General features: G+C 36.8%; 1 protein-coding gene across 1 annotated transcript in view; it reads left to right on the top strand.

The window, feature by feature from the left end:
• TAF2 (TATA-box binding protein associated factor 2) overlaps positions 1-16,165 on the top strand; it is a 61,368-nt gene extending 45,203 nt beyond the window's left edge. Inside the window, exons 23-26 of the mRNA XM_069854584.1 lie at positions 1,548-1,777; positions 4,534-4,686; positions 5,169-5,274; positions 15,162-16,165. Of these exons, the coding sequence (XP_069710685.1) occupies positions 1,548-1,777; positions 4,534-4,686; positions 5,169-5,274; positions 15,162-15,427 (755 nt within the window). The 3' untranslated portion in view covers positions 15,428-16,165. The remainder of the gene's footprint in view (positions 1-1,547; positions 1,778-4,533; positions 4,687-5,168; positions 5,275-15,161) is intronic.
• The last annotated feature ends 392 nt before the right edge of the window (positions 16,166-16,557 follow it).

The following is a 16,557-nucleotide window of genomic DNA, read 5'->3' as shown; positions in this document are numbered from 1 at the left end:
GGGTGTACATTCTTATTATGATGCATGGGGCTTTTAAGTACTTAAATTTCTACTATGAAGATGACATAATGTTTCAATTTATTTTCTGTAAGGGATAACTGTAGCATTCCAGAGTGCCTGGAAAAACATTTATTGGTGTGAGACAAGTTAGTGAGCAGGTTTAAAGCAGCATGATTCTAGAATCGCTAGTTGCTTTCATTTAGCGTAAGCACATGCAATGGGAAGCAGACCCTGACTAATATATGTAATCTTTTTTTCCCTTCTGCATGAATCTACATTAGATTGATAATGCTCAGAAGTTTCACAAATTGCAGAGAAACTCAGCAACCAATTGTACTTAGGCTTAGCTGTTCTGCTGGAAAAGGAGAGAGATACTAAATGGGAATTCATAATAGCATTTTAAGATGTACTAGTTTAAGAATTTGAGTAAATTATTTATTGTTAAAATATTAGAATAGTTTTTAAATTAATAATTTGTGGGTGTGTCATTCCCCAGAGAGTATTTTAATGTTAGCATTGTCCAGATTAATATTCATATTGCTTTATCCTTACCCAGCTGTTACCAAGCTGAAACTTGTGCTGTTACAAGTAACTCTTTGAGTCTATGTTCAGCTAAGCTTAGTTAAAATACTATTTAGACCTGTGAAAGTTTGTTTTTATAGGGATAGATCTTGCAATTTTATTTTGTGCTAAGTCTTGCACAGCCACATTAACATGGCAATTGGCACAACTGTGTCTTGTTTACCAGATATAGTTCTATTCCTGCTGTGGAACAATATGTTCAATAAACTTGCAATCAGTCAAGAGCTGGGCTGAGTTAATAGCAGAATCACTGTATTTGCAGCATTGCACCAGATGTTAAATGTCTTTCTGCTGTGATTGGTGCCAAATGTGCTTTGACCATTTGTGTATGAAGATATAAAAGCAGTACACAGTTTGCAATGAAAAATAAAATCGATGAAGCATTGCTTCATCCGGCATAATCACAAATTAAAGTATTGACTATCCAGTGAAATACATGACATTGTAGTGACATCAAAAAAGTATGTTTATGCATTGCTGATTTGTGTTCCCTATCAATGTGGTTTCCAGAGGGTACTGATCTCGGTCGTGCTTAAGGATCCTACTATATTTCTTGGAATACATAGGCAAGTGCGACCAAATCCACAAATACAAGAAGCCAGTTTGGTAACAAAATGTTCTATTTAATTGTCCAGCAGTAAAACCTTAAGTGAAACTTGAAAATAATAACACCCATATGCTTCTATTTTCACATTTATTTTTCATTACATTATTGTAGCACTTAGTTTCCCAGTCTTGTTCTACTAAACATGTCCAGTTTACAATGTAAACAATTTAAGGCCTTCCTTTTAAACAGAGTGTGGTAGGTGAGTTTGAGTCAATAAGAGGCAGGAATAATGAGAGAAGTGTATCTTAAGTACAGAAAATGTCATTGTCTGGTGGATCCAGATCATTTAAACTGTCTTATTTGTGGGGGAGGAGAAAATTATATATCTGTGTTAACAATAATCTCTTTTGGATTTTAGGAACTTCACATGACTGGAGATTACGTTGTGGTGCTGTGGACCTTTATTTCACACTTTTTGGCCTCAGCAGACCTTCTTGTTTACCACTGCCAGAGCTTGGACTTGTTCTTAATCTGAAAGAAAAGAAGGCTGTACTTAATCCAACGATTATCCCTGAATCAGTTGCAAATAATCAGGAACCTGTGAATAGTACTAACAATCATGGACAGTTAGTAGGATTTCAGAACACCGTAAGCACAAACCATCTGCATACATCCCATTCACCTGGCACCAAGTCCTTGCGTTGGTTGCTGATTTAATTTTGTATTGTATTCAAGCTTCTCATGCTTTACCTAAGCTACTGTCACACCTTGTTACTTTTTATTTCTTCCACTTGAAAAGCTGGCATATACCATAACTTCTTTGACTTTAACCGTTTCTTATAGCATATGCAAACTTTTTATTTGTTTTTTTTTTCCTAGTCTCATCATTTCTGTTCTTTATAAAATTTTACTTTTTCTGTATTGCTTATGAGACATGAAGTGATTCACAGAAATGTTTGATGCTGTGATGAAAACTTTTTTAATTACACTAAGAATATTTGTTATAGACAAGTTGTGCAATTTTCCAAAACAAAACCTTTGATCAGAAAATTTACATCTAATATACATAGATGCACCTCTTTCTAAAACAGTTTTTAACATTTTCATTGAACTCTTGAATCCAACTACTTAGCACTGTGCTCTGAAGGATTTGTAACAACTTCTGAAATATCACATACATTAAGTTTGATATCTTCCTGGCTTGGGAAGCCTCAGTCTTAACACATAGGTGGTTGAGTCACCTTCCCTGGAGGTGTTTAAGGCACGGGTGGACAAGGTGCTGAGGGATATGGTTTAGTGTTTGATAGGAACGGTTGGACTCGATGATCCGGTGGGTCTCTTCCAACCTGGTTATTCTGTGATTCTGTGATATAATCCATTGCGTAGTTAGAAAACAGATCTTACAACCTATTCAAGTAATTTTTCTTAATAACGACCGTTACTGCAAGACTAGTCTTTTTGTTATGAAGGAAGAAATTCAACAAACATGGAAATAATAAATAATTTTCTTACCAGTTTCAAAAACTGTATTTGAACTACTTAGGAGTAAATCCTGAAAGAGAATGTGCGCTTGTGGTTAGCATGTTTGAAACTCTTTCCACCCTTTTGTATGGAGTGGTTTACTGTTACTTTATCAATGCCACAGTTATTTTCTAAATTGTTTTTATTCAGAAGTATACTGAGAGTGCAAATCACCACAGTACCTTGCAGGCTATTTCCAGTAGGGGGAGAAAATGATGACGGAGTCGGATACCACTAGAGCTATCCTACATGTTTACAGAACATGTAGTAAGTCCTAATTTGCTGCACATAGACATCAGAATTAAATAGCAGAGACGTTTTGTTGGCAGATTTTTAGGCTGCAGTTCAGTGAACATTCAAACTTTTCTAAGCAGCCAAACTATCTTAATCAGAAAGTTCTTGACTGTTGATTTTCCTACACTGTCCTCACCCTTGTGCTAGCACAGTTGTTGTTGCTAAGTAATGAGCTGGATCAAGAGAGGATCTGGTTGAAAGTACCTTTTTTATGAACAGATATTTCCTGCTGAGTGAGCTTCCTGGTCCAGTTCATCATGTAGTTGTACAAATGCTTGTGGCAGCCTAAGACAGAAGTGTGTGAAAGGGAAGAGGCCGCTTCTTTTAGCAGCAGTACTGGCTTACACTAGTCTGAAAATACAGCATTAGTATATACCTCAAGTCACACTTTATCGCTTATATCTTCTCCTGTACCTCATCTCTTATTATCCTGCTCTGTACTTTAGGGTTACCATTTTCATTGTAAATCCTGCAAAATTCAGGGAACTGATTTTCCTTATAAAAAAACAATGCCTGTGATATAAAACAAAGGCTGCCTCTCACTTCAACCGAAGTTTAAACAAGTGTTTCACAACAGCAGTTTTGTTAAATAATAGTGATGAAAAAGGGAAACATATTTGAGGTAAAAAATGAACAGGTGATAGAATACATCAGGTTACATAGCTTCTTTAAAGCAGGCAGTAAGAGAGCGGAAGCATGTTAAAATCAGTACTGATAGACTTGTGACACTGAATTTGCTCGAGATGGTGAAAGTTACCCACTTCATAAAATGGAATTTGAATTGTTCAGGAGAAGAGTTTGTGGGGTTAGAGTGCCCTTTGTAGGACGGAGAAAGAGCAGTTTACTGGAGCAGCATATGCTCATGAGAGTCTATGATACAAGCTCTGTCTGATTTTTAGTGGGCTTTTAATTATGTTTGCTTCTGTGGGTACTTTATTTTTCCTTCTGCATTTTGTGTATTGGACTTCTTTGGAACACTTGTCTCCTATTTTAGTGACTATATGAGTAACTCAGTAGACTCTCCTGCTATTTTTATATTCCTTTGACCCTGTTTTTGTTGATAATTTAAGCAGTAATTTATGAAACTGCTTAACTTCAATATTGTTGCGAAATCAAAAAAACCCAACAACTTGTAAGTGCTTGTTATGATTTGTGTTCAACAAAGTAAGCACTAGTTTTTAAAGCTAAAAGAAGATTAGCTAAATCCCATTCGTAGATCAGAGGCTATCACAGTTTTTCAACTGCAATTTGGACTGAGGAGAGTATGCAAAGCATAGATTTATAGAAAGGCTATTCAGCGGCAGCAAATGTTGTTGCACACCAACAGTACCATGATTGTGAGAAGGGGCAGAAAAGATGCCAGTGCTAGATATGCAGAGGGAGCAGGGATACAAGTAAAGAGAAACTATGTTTGTAGGAGAGGTTGGCACAAATCCATACAGGGTTTTAGAAAATACTTTTTTGCCAGAGCTACAAGGAAAACTTTGTTCAAATCACCTACTTAGAAGTATTTTCAGCTATCAGGTCTTTTTTAGGCTGAAACATGGCTCTTGCTATCTTCTAATTTTGATCTTTTAATGCTGCTTCAGGAGGATGATCAACTTATTAAGGAAACAGCATCCAGCATTTCTGGTCATCAGCAGGGGGTGAAGAGGAAGGCTGATATGCCACTCGGGTCTCCATTGGAGCCAGGGCAAATACTAGAGAAGAATGAAGACAGTAAAGTCAAACTCAAAATCAGAGTAAGAAATGGAAATTCAACTTGCACAATATGTAGGTTATTCAGAATAATAGCAGTGGCTTCTGCTGACTTCCTTTAAAGCTGTGTTCAAACAAAAGACATATATATATATATACACACACGCATATGTATATATACACACGCATATATATATATATATATACACACGTGTATGTATATATATATGTACACAGTAGTTGTTATCCTTACTTTGGCAGAATCATTTCCGATCAGATTCTTTATTGGCTGGCAAGAACTAAAGTTGAGAGATAATGCTCTTGTTCACACAGCTTCACAGTAAATTAAAAAGAGAAGACACTGACCCTTTTTAATTTTATGGAATTTTTATTCCTTTGCAGTGGTAGATATCGCTTCCTTTCCCTCTCACCACCAGTTTACTGCAAAAATAAAATATTTTAAGTTCTATTTAGTGATCTTCCTATGAATTATTAGCATCTGCTTATTTTTTTCCTGATATCTTAGTTCTCAAACTCTCAAGAAGAGGAGGAAATTGATATGGACACAGTTCATGACAGTCAAGCCTTTATTTACCATCATTTGAATATGTTGGAGAGACCATCCACACCAGGTATGAGTAAATTTATTGGCAAAATGTAAGTATGAATTTTTCAGCTGTTTTAGTTGTTGGATGCTTTTTGCTGCTGCTTATTCCTATGCATACAGTGCTGGTAAGTGTGAAACATTAACTGAATTAAAGGACAAATGTAAAGAGTGCATAAGAACATTTCTTTAGCTTTCAGTGTATCTATAGAAAACTGTGTACATGTGTATTTTCATACATACCTAAGTGGGGCAGGTATGTATCATGCTTGTAAAAATGAAAAGCTAGGGAATGACAAAAATAACATAAAGCTCAAATAGAACCACATAAACAATTAGGTGAAACTTATTTTGCCATAGTTGTCATTTAAAAAATAATATTCTTTTAAGATTATCTTTAAAAAAATAGCAAGACTGTTCAGTTTCATTTCAAGAACTTCTTTTACTACTTCTCTTAGGTTTTTTTCCATAAAATATTTGACAAAATTACTTCTCAAAGGGTACTACTTTTCAAAAACCGTAAGGCAGACTGATCTTCCATTGGTGAACTTCCACCTTCTTTGCTTATCAGTCTCTACCAAAGAAATTCAATGTTTAATCTTATTTTCTCAAATTGTTTTAGCCACATTTCTTAACTTTAGTTCCAGAATGTGCCAGTGGAGCTAAGCTGAGTTAAGGTGGCTATGTAACAAGCATTTTAAGACATCTTGGGTACACCGCCAAAAAAAGATTTTAAGGTTGCAGTACTGCAATTTGTAAAAGTGGAGTATTTGGCCTTAAAAGTAGGATTCAGAATAATTACCCTCTTGCTGTTTTTCTTATTTTGTCCAGTGGTTGCCCGATTTAAAGCACAAGTAGACCTTAGTAGCAGGATCCAGAACATTGGTTCTGTCTTTAGAGCCCTAGGTCCTGAGCTGTGCTGGCATGTGATCTCATCTGCTTCCCCTGTGACCTGGCAATTTAGTGGCCCCGTTTAAGAGAAGGGCAGATGGATGTTCCTGCTCTGAGTGTCCTGCTGAGGCCCCTGCCTTGGGCTGGGGCTATGGAAGCTGTAGGCTCATACTCCCTTAGGGTCTAAGACTTCCTTGGCAGATGCTCTAGCCACTAAGGTGTTCTGTGGTTTTGGGGGTTTTTTGTGTGTTTTTTTTTAAAAAAAGGTAACTCCTGTCATTGTTCAGCTAACAAATTAAGTGCATGTGGTGACATAAACACAGGGAGGTCTAGTTTCTGGATTCCAGATGGCCTTTGGTTAGTGACATGTGCCTGTACAGCTAGCTCCACCAGGACAGATTTGTTGTTAGATATGGAGAGTAGCGAAACTCACAACTTTTTGCCTAAATCATCAGCATTTCAGCAGAGTAAAGGGAAAGGCTTGCATGTAGGTTGCTCTTAGGAGCTTTGTTCCACACAGCCTTTACTTTAAACCTCTCAGAGTTGCTTTGAATTTTGTCCTCAGTGTTATGGTCTGTTCTGTTACAGCAAAGAATGACGCATCCAGGGCATGAGAGTGCGGAGTTGATCCGCTGAGAATTAGTATTTATAACTCTTACATGATATGTTGCAACATTTTTTTTTACTAGATTTAGCCACTCTACAGAATATAAAGTCATAAACAAAACTCTGCCAAATGCTTTGCAAATAGGACTTACGGGACCCTTTGTAAGCCAGCTCTGTGCTCCAGGACTGTTGCATTTTAAGTTTGCACTATAGTTCAGAAAGGGTAAGGTCTGATCAGGAGTGGAGTAATGGCCAGTTGACTGCTGCTTTTGTAGACCTACAGCAGACAAAAGCTCCTTGGAGTTTCACTTTTGTGCTGAATGACCTTCTCACCTCTGCCATCTAGGCATTCAGCACACTAGAATACATTTTCTTTCTTAGGTAATGAATAAGACAAATGCTGGGGGAGTTTTTTGCCACAGGATTAATTTTAGATAATAAACCTTTGAAAAGCATTATTTTGAAACGCTTCAGATTAATCTCATTTTCTTTGGTATATGTGGTTAGAAGCAGTTCCACTTCAGATATTCTTTGCTTCTAAAAGTTCACCTGTTTCTTATTCATAGCATTTTTCTTAGAAGCAGAGATGTATGGATTTCATGCTGAGAAAATAAAGACAGTTCAGTCTTTAGGAAATGGCATACTTCTGAGAAGAAATGCCAAACAGATGCGGAAAAATAGAAGCATACGTAAATAAGATTGTTCGCACATAGGAGTGTTCTGTTTTACAAAGGAATCACAGATAATATTCCCTGAGGGCTTTTGAGATTTTGCATCAAACACAGAGGATGGGTGCACTTCAGTGAGTGATTATTGTGAAATAGATCACCAACAGGTTCTGAAATGGTCTCAGCATCTTGTTAGTAAATCTCTAAGGTCTGGTATCCGCCTTAGTTGTGTGACTTTTACTTGGAAGGCAGCGAGCTCTTAGGCCATACTCAGCTCTCCTCTCACAGCTGTGGGTTGTGTCCCCACATGTCACATGAAGCGTTAGGTCATCAGCCAAACACAGCCTGCGAACAGCAGCTGCCAGGAGGAAGTTCATGTTGGGTCTAAATCCTGCTGTATCTGTGTTTTCTCTCTTTTTTCCCTGCACCACCTCGAATGATAATTTGTTATTTGTTCAAGTTCATATAACTCCCACAAAGCCGGGAAAATATTATTTTCCTTTAAAAGTTTTCTTTTTTTCTGTATGCTTCTGCTCATGGATGTGAGAGGTTAGGGCTGAGTTACGCTGCGAAGGCAGTAAAAGAATTCTTGTACTAAAACTCTTGCAGGATTACAGGTTTCAGTGCTATAATTACAGCCCCTTTTTGTAGTTGTATGTATAGGAAGTGTTTTACATCCCACTAAAGCATCCTGTCTACGATAATAGAACTGTGGATTCTGGTAGTTATAAGGAATTCTGAGCATTTTTCAAGAAATTTTTGATGCAAACAAAATATCAGTTGTGAAATGCCTGAAGAATGGTGTTGCATTGATTATTTGTCTGCCCTAAGAAACAGAAATGTGTTATCCTCCTTTGAGCCTCTAAAGCTGTGTAAGTTTGCATTTTTAATGTGAGAACAGATTTTTATCTGCTACGAAATCATCAGGAATAGCAGTAATGCTCCCTACTCTTATCTTAGGACCAAAAGAATTTCAAGATCAGATTTTGTGTGACCAGTAGAATTAAACTCTCATTTCAGACTATAAGGTATACTGTGATGCATTATTACTTTCAGTGAAATAAAATTAAGATACACTTATTTATTTACTTTAATATTCCACTCATCTGAAGACACAATACTTCAAAATTAACCTTGAACGAGTTCTGCTGTGTGTGTCAGTGGTTATTGATTGGCCTGTTCTTTTCTGCTTCCAAAATAAATGCGTATCTGTAGCTCTCATGATCTACCAATGAAGTTACATGTTGTTATAGCTTAACAGGTCATCACGGATAAACATGTAATTAGAATTTTCCCAACTATTTTTGGTAGTTTGATAGTTGATACAAAGCAGTGTTCAACATTCATCATTTTTTTCTACAAAAGAAAAAAAAAGCACGTACAGTGATGTCCTCCTTGTGTACTGGCAGTTCTTTTTCTGATGGCATTGGGGAGCAGTGAGCTTTGAGGACACATCCTGAGCATTCAGACTCAGATCAGAAAAATCCTTTGGCCATTCTTTTAATCCATATACTGTTTTCCAGGATAATGAAACTGGAAATTTCCACTACTGACCTTGTCATTCTGTTTACTATGTAGATATACACAAAACTTCAAAGGTCTAGGGCATCCTTGTATGTGTTGATTGGATTGTGATTCTGTTTATCACAGTTACTGTCTGCGGTTTCAGGAAATAATGATTTGTCTGGATGAAATTGTTTTCTGGAATAATTTGAAACTGGATACAGCACATACAGCAATAAAGCGTAGAGGGAAACTACTGTAGTCAGTATGTATAAACAGGTCATTTACAACAGTAGATTTGAGCCTTTGGTGCAAATTGCCACATTTCAAGTGTGGATACAGTGGTTAATAGGAATTTAGTCTGAACTGTATAAAAAGGTCCTCTACAATTCAGCAGAGTTAACAGAGTTAGCTAGAAGAGCACCAGTACATCAAAGTCAGCATCATAGAATCATGAAATGCTTTGGGTTGTAAGAGACCTTTGTGTGTCACCTAGTCCAACCATCCTGCAGGAGCAGGGACATCTTCAGATCAGATTGGTCAGAGCCCCATGCAACCTGACCTTGAATGTTTCCAGGTATGGGGCCTCCACTACATATCTGAACAACCTGTTCAGCCATTAGTTAGTGGCTCCCTGTCAGAAAAGGTTTTTGAAACATCACCACACAAACAAATGAACTTTTCTTGGGTATGGGGACACCACTGACAATTACGGGGTTTTGTTTTACTTTTTAATTAGGGAAAAGCTCTTAGAACTGTTCTGTTTGACTATCCTTTAATGGCATGTAATATTAATATAGTATTTGATAGTATCTATTACACATGTTGACTTTATTACCTAAAATATAACTGCCTGCAAGCTGATAACTCACAGCCTTTGAGGTCCCGTAGGTATTTTTGCCTTCCAGAAACATTATGTGGTTGATTGTATGCTTCCCAGCAAAGAGTGTTTTCAAGTGTTTTATTCTCAGGTGCATGAAAACAACTTTAATACAAACTTAAGCCCTGCAGGTAAAGTGACAGCATAAATGAGAATTGCATCACTCTGTGGCTGCAGTATCTCAACTACATGATTTAATGAAAACAACATAATATTGTAGCTGTGACTGAGAAAATAAGCATCACTCTCAAACTTAGAAGATAAATAAGGGTAGCAACTATTTTTTCAAGCGAACTACCTGAAACTGCTAGAGGGACAAAGAATTCTGAATTGACATACTGATTTAAATGTTCTTTTTCTCTAGAGTAGGGGGTATTGTAGGATTTTTGGGGATGTTAAAGTAAATATAGTGAAATAGCACCATAGTTAGGCTCTTATTTTAATGTAAGGACAAATCAATATACTTGTGAAATGAAAGCCAAATGAGGACATTAATTAAACAGTTATTAGTTAGAAGTAGGTTTTAGTTAAATCACCAGCTCATCTTTACAGTCCTTTTACATCAATCTGCATGTAAATCCCACTAAAAATATGAAGTCAAGTGTAAATGGGAACTAGTGGGAGACTGGAATTATTTATGCGTGGTAACTTTCTGTATATGTTTCGTTGGTGGTTCCACAGATGTATAAACACCATAAAATTAAGAAATAATGTGTTTTGGATGTTTCCAGGATAATACTAAAAAAAGAAAAGTAGAAATAAGGAAAAACAAGATAATTGTCAAATGGTTTTCAAGTTCTGTTCAGGTTTTTTAGTGTAAACTTTAGAGAAAATGCTTGCCAGAGCTGCAGTTTGACTGCTAGGCAAAGAAAGCACATTATTTTTTTCATTAGCAAGCTTTCTTTGGGATAAACACATTAAGTGTTTGCATGCTTGTGTTGAAGAAGTCCCTTTCTTCCCAGAGGTGGTCAGTATCAGGTTCTGGAGCACCCGTCAGTCCTCAGCTGGAACACTGGACCCACAGGCCTTCCCTTTGCTATGCTTTGTGAAGTTGGTTTCTTCCTTGCTGACATTTGAATAAATCCGGGTGCAAATGGGATCATTTTTCACAAGTGTCAATTTGGAGAAGTCCAGCTGTTTTAAATAGATTTTGCATGCAAAGAAATGGAGACTGGAAGTCTGTTGTGTCCTATACTCCTCACACAAAATCAGAAGTATAGGAGAGACCATATGGAAGATCTTATAAAATCTTGTTAGCATGTTAAAATCTTGAGTTATGCATTCCCAAACTGTAAATTTCAGGAATAAAAACAAAAATAGGTAAAGCACTGTATCTGACAGCATTATTCAGTGTTCATGCATCGAAGAAAACATACCCAAGATAATGGATGAACAGGATGTTATCATTATCTGACAGTGATTTTTGTTATGACGGAAAATGTTACTTCAGAGCTTATGTAGATCTAAACCCCTTTCATTCTAAAACTAAACTGAGATCGGTGTTTTCATATTTCATTCTCTCTTACAATATCTACAGCATTTGTATCAGTCCCTGTGACAAGGTTTGCAAAAGTTTTCTGATCTTTCTTCCATGGGGTAGTAATCCAGTCTAATTTTAAACACCTGTCTAGCTAGCTGGAACACCACAAAGCCAGTAACTACACTGGAATCTCCACATCTCAAACAGAAAGATATCCAAGTGGATAGACACATGTATGTGCATTTTCTTCCAAGGAATGCTACTAACCACTTCAGAAGCGAGCTCCTGGGCTCACCCTCCACTTACTGTGTGTTTCTGTGATTTGAGAAACGCAGGTTCCAGTACTGCTGCCTCTGCCAGGAGGAAGTGGGTTCCCTGCAGGAAGAGGGAGTGCTCCATGCCTCCTTGCCAGCAGTCCTGCTACCCTTATTGATATGAGGAAGATATTAATTCCCTGTAAAGCAATTCCTATTTAGCCTGGCTTTCCTAGTTTGACAAGGCCCTGGCATGGGCATTAAGTAGATATTAATTAAAAAGAACTTAATGAAGAAAAAGCATTCTGCAAGTTTAACAGTGAATTTTGTAGGTACAAGTCTGTAAAAATTTTTATAGAGGTTTTACAAGTCTGTTTTACAGGAAACTGAGTTCAGTAGTCTGTGTGCATCCTTTATGAGCTATCATCTAGGATCAATGGATGTGTAACCCGATTTCAAACACTCTTTAACAGCAGGAAGAAATTTTCTGAACAGTTGTTATTTTTGCATTTAAAAAACCAGCAGATTATAGGTATTTCTTGACCTCTATGAAGAAAGTGCATGTGTACTCTTGGTACTGGCTCAGTAATAGTACATTTTTGTAATGACATTCTTTCATTTCTTGTTGACTTTTGTGCCATATTACTGATGCTGACTGTCTCTTTAAGCATCAGTAACCCTTGAGTCAGTTAGGTCCCATTTCCCTGCTTTGTGAAGATATTCCTGCCTTTTTCAGTTTCTAGATGCTCATCACCAGCCCTTCAGTCCTGTTGACTTAAGCTACTGTTGTATTTGCTGCCTAACTTGCTCCAGTTGACAGTGTTTAACTGCTTTAAAGAACAGATTTTTGTAATGACCTACCTGAAATAAGTGAAGAAGTGATAATGCAGACTCTTGCCTTAGCAGGGATGGTAGTTCAGTAAGAAGTAGGAAATTTGCACAAGTGGCAGGTGTTGCCACAGTGTCAAGAGGGTCTGTTTGATTGTATCCTTGGTCTCCGCTGGTACTTGATACTATTGCTACAGCATCGCTGCAGACTTAAGCGCAGGTCCTTATCCTGATTATCATGGGTTAAAATTTTTAAAGCTCAGAGGCTTAGCTTTAGTTTGAGGTTGTTACAAATGTAGTGTCTAGACGTACAGGCTCAGTTTCCATGTAAAAGTAACTTCACAATTTGGAACTAATGGAGCTGTAAAGGTTTAAAGATTTCTGTCATGTGTGGCTTTTTTGGTTTAGTGTTTGGTTTTTTGGGTTTTTCTTTAGGTTGACTGTAGTTTGCCTAATGCATAATGTGCTGGTAGCTTGAAAATACATAAGAATGTGTTCCATACCTTAGATAAACTGATGTATTCACGAACACTGATCGGTCATCAGGCTTTCTGTGTTACTAGAAGCTGTATTTGTGTCACTGCCACAGTTCAGCTTTAATTACTGTGGCTTATTTTAAAGGTGTCAAATACTGCGTGCTTTGGTTTTCTGAGGCACAGCCTCCAATCATTCCTTTTCTAATGGCGTGGGTTAGATATGCTACTTTTTCTGCCATTCTGTCTTCTGTTTAATGGCTGGGTTTGCATGCTTGCAGCTGCCGAAGAAAATTATTACCTGTCTAAAAGCTGTATGCTTCAGAGGAATGAACTCAGGCTACAGGGATGCGTTTAGGAGATACGTTTGGGTACAGGTAAAAGTCCCTTAAGAGAAGTATAATTAGAAATAGTTAAGTTGTAAAGCAGTCCTGAACCTTTTTGCAGCAAATACAGTACACTGCATGCTGTCTGCACTGCCAAGACTTTGCCCCTGGTAACAATGTAGAAGAGTTGTCATAACTGTGCACTGAAGTCAGCAAGCGGAAGTTTAAATTTGTGTGTGTTTTCAATCAGCCATAATATACACAAATATGTAAAGCCATTGTGAGTTCTAACAATAAAACTTTGAATTGATAACATGTGCTTACTACTGCATAATTGTGCTGAATTAAGAATTGAAGTTTTTGCAAATATTTGCATATTAGATATTTTACGTCTACTAGAAACTGCTGTGACTCTAGTCTAGCCTCCTTCATAACATTAGCAGAATTTTATATTGCACCATATTCTCATCTTGCAGTTGAGCTCAAATGTATTTCTAGAAGATCACTTTCACTAAGACTTAAGCAATAGAGATTCCACCGTGTCCCATAGGAAGTCATTGATTATCCTCACTGTAAAAATATTTTGCATTTCCATTCTGACTTCTAAACACTGCTTCCAGATGTCAACTTTGTTTTTTCCAGCCATATTTAAAAACAAAACCAAAAACTAGAACAGCTGTGCTGTCTAGAAACTGTCCTATATATGCACTTGATCAAATCAGTTCTTACTCTTTTGGATAAGGATAGAAAGATTGCATGGAAATCTTTCTCAATGCTTGTTTGTCATCCTGCAGGGAGCTGGCTCTTCAAACTTCCAGGAATCGTTACCATAGACAAGTCATTCTTGTCTTTAAAATACAAAACCAACCAAGCAAACAAAAAGATATATTGGAGGAAAAAAAAATTCAAATATGCAGAAAAAGATAATTACAAAGTATATAATGTAATTCCTTGTTATTCAACAGAGATATTTTCACTGAAAACTGGAGGGGGAAGCACACCCACTTAAAGCAGCTGTAAAGAAAATCCATTTTAAGAGAGACTTAAAGGAGTAGTTGCCTTTAAAATGTGATGGTGCTTTTCGCCATTTGTCTGGTAGTTAAAGCACATTCTTGCAACCCAGTGATTTGATTCAATTTCTGCCTAAAGGAATTTGAGTTTTTCTGCCTTCCAAGTTTTCCTCCTGTTAACAATGTTACTTTCAGATTGCTGCCCTTTAATCCCTACTATTGAAGCCATTGCAGTTTGTGTGAAATAATAAATAAGCCAAAAGGAGAATGAGAAAGTGGTTCAGAAATTGAGAAGGTCATGGATCAGTTTTTTCTCTCCTCTGATTCAGATGGCACGCTTAATATATAAGCAGTTCTAGTGTGTTTGTGAAATATATACTAATAAAGATGCTGGGATTGTCTTTCTTGGCATTTGCTTTTTGTTTACAAACAAAGGTTTTCATAATATTTTAGATAGGCTAAATTCGTTGTAAGATGCGATTTTTGGAAAAAAACAACTTAATTTTTGTGTTGAGTATCAAAAGGTTGGTATGTTCTTGCAGGGAGCTTTAGCTCCTGATAAAAGGAATTCACATCACAAAACTATCCTTTAATGTATGCCAGTCCTGTACTTTATATCATAGTTTTCAGAAACAGTTACATTTTCATTATTTGTAGTATAGTGGCCTTTCTACTCTATTTAAAAATGAATTTCTGGAACCTAGTATAATGTGCAGTTTCTAAGCTCTTTACAATTCCTCATTGTCTGGGATAGATTTATGCTTTTGAGGGAGGAAGGAGTTCCTCTGGAAGAACTGTGACTAGTACAGGAGCACTAATGGCACGTTTGGAGGCTTTTCTGAAAAAAACTAAAAAGCTAATGGTACAAATATGGTAACAGACACCGTGTTTGTATGTTTAAATGATAATGTAGATTTGATCTAATGTTTCAGAATTTCATGTTTGAAAGCAATGCAAGTTAAACATTTATTAATCCTACCGTATCTATTTTTTCAGGTAAAGAACAATCTTCGGGAGAGGTGAACATGCACCCTGTCTCAGCAGCTCCGCTGTCTGTCTTTAGTAAAGAGTCAAACTCCTCAAAACATAGTGATCACCATCACCATCACCACCACGAGCACAAGAAAAAGAAGAAGAAACACAAGCATAAGCATAAGCATAAACATAAACATGACAGTAAAGAAAAGGAAAAGGATCCCTTTGCTTTCTCTAACAGTCCAGCCAGTGCACGATCAATTCGTTCCCCATCACTTTCAGACTGATACCGATGGCTTCTCTGGAGTTCAACTTGCAATATTCTCTGAATACTTGGAAGGATGTATATAACTATAGCCTTTATCTTTTTTTATGGAAATAAGAATATGTGAATTGCTTTAGCAATTCAGAAGCTCTACCACCATCCTCGTTTGAAGCCTTCTGTTTGCGTATGTGGTTGTTGAAATAATCTGATTCAGAAAATATGTTTTATGATTCTGAGTCATTTTGTATTTCACTGTTCTCCACACCTCCCACTCTTTTTTCCATTTTAAACAAAGAAAACAGCCCTTTATGTAAGGGCCCCATGTCCACTGGCAACCCCCTGCACATCATGCTGACCATGTGTACTGCCAGAGTCAATTATGGTTTAATTCTTTGAAGAATGTTATGAGGCAGACTGTGTTTCAAGCAGAAACCAATTGCCAGACCTTTGGTGAAGTGCTGTTTCCAGAGTGGTATTGTATAACCAGTGTAGACCTCCTGAGAAGACGGATTTTCTGTAGTCTTCATTGAGCTGTTTCTTGCTTTAACCATTGCAATGTAATGTCAGAATTTGCCTTTCTCAGATACTAAAACTCTTAAATAAATCCATTTTGCTTTTAAGCTGCAGGTATTTATTCTAAACATGACCCTTTGACTATAATGATATTCTGCAATTATGTTTTTTGAATTTTAGCAAAATGCTTAATGCATGCTTTGTCCTGTAATCAGGCTTTTAAAAATCCAATAAAGTTTGCGAATTATTTTGACAGAGGTAGAATTTTTTCTTCAGGCTTGACATTGGAATATGCTTCTGAAAGCTGGCTTTGCTAAAATTAAAAAAATTTTTTTTGAAAGGCTTAAAATTTAGAAGATCGAAAAATATCTATTTCCTCCTGCTTTTGAGGGGTGGCTTTTTTGGAAGCATTCTGTATGATCAGCTCATGAATCCACAGGAGAAATATCCTAGAGATTAACCCAGGTCTGGGACTTTAAATGGTAAATGCATTTAATTTGTTTTTAGCTGTGTTTTATGCAGTGCTCTATTTACACCCAGCGCATGCTTTATTTAAAAACTTAAGGTTTTAGAAGTTTTGATAGTAGAGAGTAATCATCTCTGCCAATTTTCATGTGCTTTCTTTACTTGTATGTAGAG

The sequence above is a fragment of the Phaenicophaeus curvirostris genome, chromosome 3, assembly GCF_032191515.1.
Source record: "Phaenicophaeus curvirostris isolate KB17595 chromosome 3, BPBGC_Pcur_1.0, whole genome shotgun sequence".
Classification (NCBI taxonomy): domain Eukaryota; kingdom Metazoa; phylum Chordata; class Aves; order Cuculiformes; family Cuculidae; genus Phaenicophaeus; species Phaenicophaeus curvirostris.
This window is presented reverse-complemented; position numbering and strand designations above follow the sequence as displayed.